This window comes from Ceratosolen solmsi, unplaced genomic scaffold, assembly GCF_000503995.2.
Source record: "Ceratosolen solmsi marchali unplaced genomic scaffold, CerSol_1.0 scaffold27, whole genome shotgun sequence".
Taxonomy (NCBI): domain Eukaryota; kingdom Metazoa; phylum Arthropoda; class Insecta; order Hymenoptera; family Agaonidae; genus Ceratosolen; species Ceratosolen solmsi.
This window is the reverse complement of record NW_011948426.1, coordinates 4,605,465-4,616,910: the sequence shown is the minus strand read 5'-3', so window position 1 is coordinate 4,616,910 and position 11,446 is coordinate 4,605,465. Positions and strand designations below refer to the sequence as shown.

Sequence of the window (11,446 nt, the reverse complement as noted above, 5' to 3'; positions counted from 1 at the left end):
CTTGCAAATGTCCTTAAGATATCCTTAACACTCTGATCTTAATTTTACAATTTAAAAGGTTATGCTTCATCGATGCATCATAAATTTGCAAGGGTTACGGGTATTAAACAGAAACTACCGATAATACCGATCCACATAAACCGACTGTACTGAGAACATGACGAATTATTGCCCATTTACGGTAAGACGACTTAACAGTTCGATATTGAATTTGTGCAAACTGATAAAATTTGCTCTACGTAATAAGTCGATAATGCTATTCAAAGAAACATAAATCATTTCCATAAATTTTTAAGCGACCTTTACTATTGCTTAATAATCTAATGGCGTTTATTGCTATTAATACTGACCAAAAATGACAATTTACTGATAGCGCAATCTTATTAATTAATATAAATTAATAAAAATGCATTATATATTTTTAACAAAAGTATTTTAAATGTCAATGATAATATCATTGCCAACTAATAAAATCAAGTGTAACTCAATTTTCCACTTTAATCATTTCATAGTGGATAGTACTCGTGTAGTGACAAATTTTGAAAATACTCGAATACTATCTACTTGGTCAGCTGTTCTTTAGCTTTATATAAAAAAAAAAAAATGAAAGTCTGGTGGTCATTTTTTTTTTTAATTATACAAATACATTATGTGTTATTCGAAGAAGAAAAATATTCAACATTATTGGTGTAGATTATATTTCATCTACTTTAATATCTATTTAATATTAAAAATGAATAAAGGATATAAAGTCAACTAGTAGTAGCAAATCTGATAAATGCTTACAATATGATTTTCAAATTTAAATATATTTTTGTATTCGATTAGAATCTTTGGATAGAGATAATTGATGGATTAATAATTATTACTTTATAAATGGTATTAAGCAATCGTATTAAGATTTATATTTGTCTACTTATGCAAGGCAAGTAATATCTGGAAAATACATTTGAGAAAACTGATAATATGTAAGTATGAACAATATTGCTTCAATATCCATAATATTTAAAAGGATGAAAAATTTTTTAACTAAATTACGTACTCTGCATATCGTGAAAAAACATAATTCGTTTAAAATACTTAATAAAATAAAATAATAGAGACCAATTATAATTAACATTGAATTCAATAAATGTATATCATATTCAATTCGTAAAATACAATATTTACTATTTTAAAATATAATCGAACCAAAAGACAATAAACTTTGAATGATTAATGCATTCTTAACGTATAATTTTTTTTAATTTAAAAAGATAATCATAAATGTTGCTTTTGAATATATTTTACTTTCATATCATTGCCAACAAACAATTAATGTAGTATAAAATTAAATTTCATTAGCTTATTAATAATGAGAATTATATGAACTATTTACCTTGGATTGTATTTGATAAACAGTTTCTAGCTACTGCCACTATACCTCCTCCTGTACAAACATTTTATCAAGTATTCTTTAAATTAATTATCAAAACCTTATGCTAATGATAAGGAAAAAAGGGTTTACCTGCAGTATAATTTGTATAATTACATTTAGATAACGTAAATAGAGAATTTCCTGTAATAATAAAATTATTATTAACACAATAAGCATCTACCAATTACATGTGAATAAAATTAAAAATTATTAAAAGGTATTTGAAGGTTAGATCGTTATTAATACTTTTTCATTCGTTACCTTTTACAGATTGTCCAATAAAAGTTTCAGTTAAACGTTTAAAACTCTGTGTTATAATGTTCATTTTAACGAATATTTAACATAAATTAATAACTATTTCATCTCACTAACGTACAACATAATTGTTTATCACATTCAAAGTCATCCACCATGCAACAAACACTCCATATTTCATATGATAGTGTAGTAGTAAAATGTCAACAGTTGGTAATCGTAAAATCTTCCTTACCAATAATTACTATATGCTAATTATTTTAATAATAATCACAGTTGGTGATTATATCCGAATATAAATGACTCATTACTAATTTTGGATACAAGTTTGATATAATATTGAGATGACAATTTTATTAAAAAATTACCTACCGAACCTGCTTTTAACTATGCTGACATTAAGTCACAATCGAGACAGAAAATGGCAGCACCGCAGCGATTCTTTTATTCGTACTAAATCGTACGTTAGGGGATGGAATTTTTCATAAATGACCGTTTTTTTTGCTTCCTATGTGTTGTAAGCGGACGTGCAGTGTAAAAATAATATAAAGAATTCCTATAAAATTTTATGTATATATGTCATATAATACTTAGTTATAGAGTTTTTTTAAAAATCGGTTTATCAAATATTTTACAATTTGTATCATTTTCCTATAATGTGATGTTATTAAAAAGGGAAACATTTCGATTTTATTTTTATTTCTAATAATAATATTACGTTTATATATTTACATTTGACTCGTCATATATGTCATTTTGTACATACAGAACAACAATTAAAGTTAAAATATGTCTGATATTGACATAAAACTTTTGTAAGTTATTTCAAAATTACATAGTTAATTATACTTCAGAATACAGTTTTAAGTATAAACTTTTAAGCAATAAATAAAAGAAAACATTTTTTTTTTTAATATAAATTGCGAATTTATAGATTATAAAAAGAAAATTTTAATCTATGTGAATACTTACATTTATTATTTCAACTTGTAAACATAATATTCGTTTTCAATTGTGAACTAATGTTTTATTAATATTTAAATTAAATTTTGTAGAAAAAATTCTATTGGAACTTAATTAAAATTTTTAATGAAATTAATGTTCAATTTTCAAACTGAATTAAACAAAAAATTTATTTGAAATTCAATGTTCTTTAGATGAATTAAAATCAATACTAAAGTATAAATTGTTGACTCTTTAAATCTTTCTAACAATCAAATTTATATAGAATTGATAATTTAATTCTAAAGAAAAGAAAATTTCTAATTATTTGGATTTTTAATCTTTTTTCACGAAATATTGTTACCAAATATTACCAAATATACTAAAATATAAGAGGTGAGCAAAAAATGCTAAAAATTCCTTTTTTTTTTTTTTTTTTTTTTTTAATGTTTTTTTAGTCATCGCTATAATCGTACCAAATTCACAATATTCGTTATAGTTAATGATTGTAAAATTAATTTTTACTTCCTTTACCATGTTTTTTAATACTTAAAAATAAAACATTTGCAATATATAGTTATTGTATTTTATTTATATTAATATCGCATAGCTGGCGGTATTGGGTATGTTTTATTTAGAGAAAGTTTTCCTATTTGATCAAATTCATTCCATATTACATTCGATATTATAATATCTTGGAAATCGAATACAACCTTATCATAATCTACTACTGTTGCACTGTAGATATAAATAAAATACTTTGTCTGGAATAAAAATCAGCAAATAAGCATTACGACATTACGTATAATATATACATATATTTATATAAATATACGAAAGTCATAATTTTTATAGTACTTAATAATAAATGTACAGGTGTAGGTGTACACACACGTATAAATACTTTTGAAACATTCGACTTTTTATCCTTATATCTACATATAAGTTGTCGCTAGACTTATCAAACTTTATACATTATTCATAGCAAAGCTTTTTTCAAAATAGATTTTATAGATCAGTTTTCTATATTATATACATCACAAGCAAAGAGTTATAGAATGGAAAGTAAAAAAAGAATAAATTATTATTAGATTTCGTGTTATAATTAAAAACATAATATTTTTTTAATTTATCTAATTGTAGAAATCATTTGCTAATGACTTGAAATATAACGTTATTATAATTTTAATTTTAATCATATAATTATAATAATTATTATTATGCTTATTAGGGTTAAAGAATATTCATCGTCCGTTCCTAAACTATTGATTGTAATATAAAAAAAATATAAATTTTAAATCATAAAAACATGAAAGCTTAGCACGTGATTTATTACGATTGAAGATACGAAATAAATTACATTACAGAATTAATTTAATTATTATTTAGTAATTTAAAATAAATTTAATTAAATTAATTTAATATTCAGTATTATTCACATATTATCATAAAAAGATATTTTATTAAAATACATGTTGATTGTAATAATTTAAAAAAATGTATAAACGAATAACTTTACAAATAAAATAAAAAATTATTTAAACATAACAAAGTTAATAAAATAATCCCTATCATATTCATTTTATTTCAACTAACAAGCATAATGTTGTATTAATATTTGCACACTTATGTTTATGTATCTAATAGAAAATTATCAAGATACAAATGTATACTGTAATTGTAATATTAATTCGTGTATGAAATTTTCTTATAAATTTCATAGAAGAAATCCATTTAGTTAATAAAATCTTTCGTGTAATCTTCATATTATGCATTTTCCGTGTAAATAGTTACCGCAGTACTTATACAGTTATTGTATAATTAAATTTAAATTAAACTTTGAACGTTGCATAATTTTATTATCTCGGTTTTTCTGTAGTTTTAAAATAATTAATATACTCATGAGATTTTTAAAGGTATATTTTCGCTTTTACGGGCTTTTCCAACTTTTGTTTGTCTATTCGAGTGTAACGAAGATTCTTATAGTTATAATAATACAAGTAAATTATAATTTTTTACTATATCGTAAAATAGTTATTAGCATTCACGGTACCGTATCATGATTTTTATTGTACTCATGAAAAGAAATTATTCTGTCGAAAAAGTTATAAGAATCTCATGAAGATCAGAAAAAATGAAAAATATTTACGAATACTTACTTAATTAATATTATTAGAAGCCGTTGACGACGAAAAATTAATTAAATAAACAGCATAATGGATAATCATGTCACTTAAATGAGATTAGTCATTTTTTTCACAATACCATAATAAACGCATTGCTATCTATTTGTAGTTTTCTGAATCTTTTTTCAACTAATCACAGGTTATATCATAATTTTTTATTCCTGCTATATAAATACATACATACATATATATAGATATAAATTTCAAATTTAAAAATTTCATATAAAAAATAAATTTAATAGTAAATTTTAACTGAATATTATTTGAAAATTTTTTAAAATTATAAAAAAGTTTTAATATAATATTTAATTAGCAATTACGTAAGATGCTCGTAGAATTTTAAGCCTTATATCTTTTGCTTTCATTATTTCATATACAATTTACTATTATGTCTTTTCTCACGTCCTCCCTGTCTCGTGAGACACACAAGATCTTTTCATAGATTCATAAAAGCCTTCGATTATTTCACAACTGAGAATTTCCAATTCCAGAGTCTATAGAAACAATGTAATAATGACATGAATTCTTGTATATAGTTTGGAACAATAAACGAAAATGTTTATACGCATAACTATGTATTACAAGTTTATTTAATACTCAACTTTGTTAAGACGCTTTAATATATTTTAAATACCGTATTTTTTATATTTTATTACAATTATTCATAGATTAAATTCTTTAAAATTATAGGATTTACAATCGCTTGAATGAATTTAACGAAGTTTATATAAACATTTATTATTTTATAATAGGTTAAAAAATATAATACATTTTATATAAGGTCAGAATGAATTTTTATATATAATTGTATAATAAATAATATAAATAAATAAATAATAAATAATAAATAATAATAAAGCATAATAAATATAACGTAGTTTTTTTTCTTTTTTATAAATATTTCGACTTTATTATTTAATCATATTATGAAACCATGTTTATTTTATGCATTTGTTAACAATTTATCTGTTATGAAGTAAACGATATGAATGTTTCATATATATTTAACGTATTAATTATATAACCTTCGTTTAATTATAAAATTATGAATTATGTTAATGATTTTTCTAATATTATATGTTGTGTGACGATATTTTCGTAATTATAACTTTCAAAGTCTCTTTTTGCAATTTAATAATGACAAACAATACAAAATAATTTCTTTATTAATTTTATTTAGCAACTGATCTACAAAATAAATAAAGAGAAAATATTAAATGACGCATATGAATTCTTAAAGAAATTTAAAATATATAATTGTTAGAGTAAAATATTTAAATACCAGTATGAAATGAGAGCGTTACGTTTAAAATTGTTTACCATAAAGTATAATTACTTGTTTTAGAAATTCCTTTGTATTAAGGAGAACAGCGACAAATAAAGTGTATGTTGAATGATCAAAACTGTTGATTATTTGATAGACGAGAATGGAATAATTTTTGCAACTTAAATTTTATAAATTCAGAAGTAAAAGAAACTTTGTCATAAATAAAATATTTCTCAAGAAAAATATCCAAACATTGCAATGCTCGTTTCAAAATCTATTGTGGCAACTTTTTCCTCCAAGAGTATTTAATAAATTTTTTTAATTTTTACCATATTAACATATAGTCTGTAGATGAGTTTTTATTACTAGTCGATCGTAATACGATTGGACAAATTGAAAGATTCTCTTTCGTTATTTTCGTCAATTATAACGTAATGCTCGACAAAGTTCATTGTTAAAAAATACATTTTGGAACAGAAATTTAAAATCTCAATTAGAGCGTTTCGTTAATTTACACTACAGGCTATTATTTCTAATTTCTATTGCAATTAGTCAAAATCAGCGTTTAATAATTAAAGTACCTGTAGTAATTCATGAGAGTCTTTATTATTTTTTTCTTTTAATAAAAAATGATGCATACGTTTTATATTTCCTGAGAATTCTCCTATAATCGTCGTATGAATCTTGAAATCTTTGTGCCGACATCTATTGCATTTCGTTAGGATATATGCTTGCAGCATTCATAATGGGACCGTAAATTAGAATATCCTGGACGACAGGTGCAGTGACAATCGTATATTTTGTCAGAATCGTGACGCAAGCATTGCGTTTGCACGAATCGCTATCATTGTCGATGTTTAATCGTTAGAAGGACTCGTATTTTGTTTAACGCGCGTTCAAAAACATCACATCGATCCAATTTTTTTTTTTTTTTTTTTGTTGCCATTTTTCGAGACACTCGAATTTTCGAAAGGACAATTTGTAAAGTCATTTTGATTTATCATTTAAAAGCATTGAGTAATAATGACAGCGATTGCTGCCTTATGTATTCTATTCTTATACATTAATAAAAAATAAAAATAAAAAAATAAAAATACAGGTCGGTTATGCCAGATAGGGTGAAACGAACAGTGGCACTTTCGGGATCACTTATCGCCCAATAATAACGACACTAAATCAACGCTTCGTACGCTCTAATCAAAGACACAATAATTTCCTATCGATTGATTATTACATTAATAAATGGCCATTGGTGCAGTAGCCAAATTAATACGACACGCCATATCGAACGATTTATGTTCGAAGCCTAATGAAAATGTCGAAAGACATTATAAAACGCAATACCAATGGCACCTCTCTATATATACAAAGAAGTGCTCTAATTGTTCGAGCCGCTAAACTATTGGAGTAAGGGATAAATAAATGGAAAATAACAATATACGTATTAGAAAGGAAGGTATAAACGTTTATTGAGTAATGCGTAGTAGGGTATGCGTATATGGTTAGATGATCGACAGGTTGATTGAGCGATCGGCCGTGGCTGAGTCCGGGCGGAGTCGCCGGTTGTTTGGTAGAGGACGCAAGTGGCCGAGAACATGGCGATAAGAATCACCAGTAATTGCCACCGTGGATGTAATTAAGTCCTTGGCCGAGGCCGTGGCTGTATCCGAGTCTGCTGTAGCCGAGTCCGTTGTAGCCGTGGCGCGGGATCGAAGCGTAATAGGATCCGTGGTATCCTGAGCCCAGGTGACTGCCGTAGGACACGGCCGGGTCGTGAGAGTACGCAAGAAGACTGTCGTGGCTCACGAGAGGCGCGTTGTAGTGGCCATAGCCTGAAACAGGAGGTGACACAAGTGCTTTAGACTCGCTCACGAACACGAACTCAACCGGAGGTTTGCCTTCGGGTACTAGCCATTTACCGTCACGATCATTTTGCCGTTTTCTCTAGATCCTTTATTCGTTTTATTGGTGCTTTTATTTTCAGTTTCTCTCTCTTGCTATATACACCCCCCCCCACCGCCGCCACTACCACCAACACAACCACCTTACGTCTCAATTCGTATGGTTTATCATCTCAACTTGGCTTCCCTTATACGCGCCGGCAATCTATTATTTATTCTCAAAGCTGGATGCGAAAGCTCTCGCTATGTCGTAAGAAAATTAATCTTGGCTAATTATTCAAATTTCTATTTACGCGAAACAAATTTTTTGTAAATTTTAACGATCCCGAGGCAGTGGTAATTGATCCGAAGTGTACCTTATTCTACACTTACGAAAGGCCTCGCTTAATGCAATTTAAGCGCGAAATAACTACTTACTACCTTCGACTAACCTCCGATAAATTATTAAATAATAATGAATAATAAATCAAAATGAAATATTGATAGATTAATGGTTTCGCGCTCTTCGCGAATACGATGCAGTAAAATCTTACTAAGTAGTCTTGCAAAATATTTTAACACTAGTAGTTATAATTTTTCTCATTTCTTCGAAAACTTCGAAGCAAATCAATTACTACCAATTACTATCCTAGCAAAATCTAGTTTACAGAAGCAGTATGGCCTAACTGCAATTACAAAATATTAAAAAAATTCTGTTTAATAGCATCAGCAATTATAACGATGTTCACGATAAATGAAAGAAATGCCATGAAACGTGTTTGCATGCATCGCATTGGTCGGATGATTAAAAAAGGGAGAGAGAGAGAGAGAGAGAGAGAGAGAGAGAGAGAGAGAAAGGTGCAGTGAATCGAAGAGATATCGACAGAAGTCGTAAAACAATTAAGAGAATTTCAAGTCACTTCGTGTTACCTCTATAGCCTCCGTAGCCTCCAAGTCCCGAAGCTCCAAGTCCTGAATAGTAACCACCATATCCCAGACCCAGTACTCCTCTCTTCTCTTGCTTCTTTACTTCAACAGCCTCCTCGGCGTAAATAGGCGAAGCCACAGAGGCGATGATGGCAATTAGGATCTTGAGTAATTAGTTATACGAAATTCAAATTAGTTTGACTACAAAACTCCCACTCTAATCTTGTTTCTAATTCCTCGAAACTTTGAGATATGTGCACTTACGCAATTAGTATCTTAAAAACTAAGACGTTCAAAACAATGTAAGCGTATCATGAAAATAATAGTTATATTATATCTGTATTCTTAATTATTATATACTCGTTCAACGCTTAAAAACTTGTGGCTTTCATTTTAACAAGATTTTTTAGATTGCCAAAGAGCGAAATTTGATGCAAATATCAGCGTATTGTATATTATTTTTTTAATATACTGACTAATTAGGAACTTAAGCCTAATTGGTCGATCGACATTAAGACAATTGAATTCATTTGTTAATACTTATTGATTTATTCTATCGATTCGAATTATTCATGAAACATGAAATAATGCGCCTAAATTATGATATATTCATCCATCGAAAGAATAATTATGTACATTTTGTCTTGCAAATTACGGTATAATAACTCACTTACAAAGCTTTCCATAATAACAAATATCCTCGATCGGTCGTTTGAAATACGATTTAACTACAAAATTTAATTGAATCGTGAATTATCAAAGCAAAAAATTTCTATTAAAATGACAAATTTTTTCCAATATTCGCTATGAGTTTGAAATAAAACACAGAGAAAGTGGTTTAATAATTGATTGTTCTAAATTTCAATCTACTCAATTAGAAATCAATTTTATTTATATCTTATTACACACAAGTAAGAGTAAAGTGAGTTAAAAAAAAATTCTATCTTTATCATCACTGTTAATAATTATGTTATTTATGTTTTATTGCCAAAGAAATAAATATAAAAACAATTTACAATTGAAGTTTATAGTAATTTCTACTATTTATATAGTGCCGCTAATTTTGTATACTATCCTAACCGATCAAAATTGTAATAAAATAAATCAACAAAGCAGATAAATCGATCGTTTCGAATCGTAAATAAGTAAATCCGAAAAGATTAAAATAACAAAAAGTACTTTATTTTCAATATTATAATTGCTGGTAAAGAACATATAATCTCCAAACTGCTAACCTATACTGCTCATTTCTTTTCATTTCGTTAATATTTATCATCAATTGATCGTAAGCTCTCAAATACGAAGCAGAAAAAATCGTATCGACAAAAGTCCGTAAAAGTATTGCGATAATTGAGCAAAGAGTCCGATTCGATCAAACGGCGCTTTCGATCGCGCCAAAATCTCGATTCGAAATGCTACCGACAAACGCCCGATCCGCGACTACAGAAAGAATGAGCGCTTCGATAACTCAATGGGGGAAGAGCTACGTCCTCGTAACGAATCTCAGCGCATCCGCGATACTCACGATGGTCTTCATAGTGAAGTGGATTTCGATCTGCTCCTGCGGAATAGTTACGATCCGACTGATGTGAGTACCGACGGTCACGCCTAGCTTATATACTAACAAAGTCTCGTGCGCGTGGCCGCCGATCTCCCTTGAGCGCCCCCCCCCTCCCACCCGCCCTCGCGCGCCCACACTCACACTCGCACACACGCGCGCACATATATGTATACAAACACGTACGTATGCTCGCACGCACGCACGCACGCACGCACGCACGCATATATATATATATCCAATTACTTGCTCACATATACACACACAAACACTAACACTGAAGCACTAGAAAAAGTGCAAGCATACAGAGCGACAGAGAGAGAGAGAGAGAGAGAGAGAGAGAGAGAAATAGAGAGCGGCCATCCCACCCTACCGCGCGATCACACCCATTTCTACGGGGATGGGAAGGAAAGGCGATCTTGCCTTTCTAACGTTGCCCTTTGTCGCGATTGCACCTTTTATCAACGGAGATGTGGGGCCATCGATGCAGATAAGATCTTGTCCAAATTATAGGATTCTGCCTGGCCAGACGAAATGCCTATTCCAGCTGTGTGAAAGCAAGGATACGGTAATTTTCTTTTTTCTGGCGAACTTTCGTTTCAGCTCCGATCGTAGTTGCTTGGAAGGGTTTAACGAGCCTTGGGTCTAATCAGTACTCTCATAACGGGAGAAATCTGAAAAGGATGCCCAATTCCAAGCACTTAGGCGTGACAATTCTTTTCTTTCTTGCGATCAGGGCCAGCGCAATAATAGCAAAACGAAAAGACGAATTATTCGAATAAAGAAAAAAGATCTTTTTTGTGTCGCTTGTTGTTATACTGTTAAAATGTCTTAGAAATACCATTTGCTGAAGCACTGGCAATTACTTGACTTTTATCACTTCTAAATACTGCGTTGTTTCATGCAATTTGAACATCTGTCGTTTATAAATACAAAATTTGAAACAATTATGTTCAATTAAAAAAAAAAGCATTTACCTCTTTTGGAACATTGATAATATAAAAACAAATAGTT

General features: G+C 28.8%; 1 protein-coding gene and 1 long non-coding RNA gene across 2 annotated transcripts; both read right to left on the bottom strand.

The window, feature by feature from the left end:
- Window positions 1-1,376: 1,376 nt before the first annotated feature.
- LOC105363221 (uncharacterized) lies at window positions 1,377-1,862 on the bottom strand. The gene is made up of 3 exons (XR_912916.1): window positions 1,679-1,862; window positions 1,508-1,558; window positions 1,377-1,429 (listed from the first exon to the last, which is right to left on the bottom strand). It is a non-coding gene; the product is annotated as an uncharacterized LOC105363221 (long non-coding RNA).
- Window positions 1,863-8,862: 7,000 nt separating this feature from the next.
- Window positions 8,863-10,468, bottom strand: LOC105363220 (uncharacterized). The gene is made up of 2 exons (XM_011500853.1): window positions 10,400-10,468; window positions 8,863-9,037 (listed from the first exon to the last, which is right to left on the bottom strand). Exons 1-2 carry the CDS (start codon window positions 10,409-10,411, stop codon window positions 8,864-8,866), a joined length of 186 nt encoding a protein of 61 aa, XP_011499155.1. The 5' UTR covers window positions 10,412-10,468; the 3' UTR covers window position 8,863.
- Window positions 10,469-11,446: the final 978 nt, after the last annotated feature.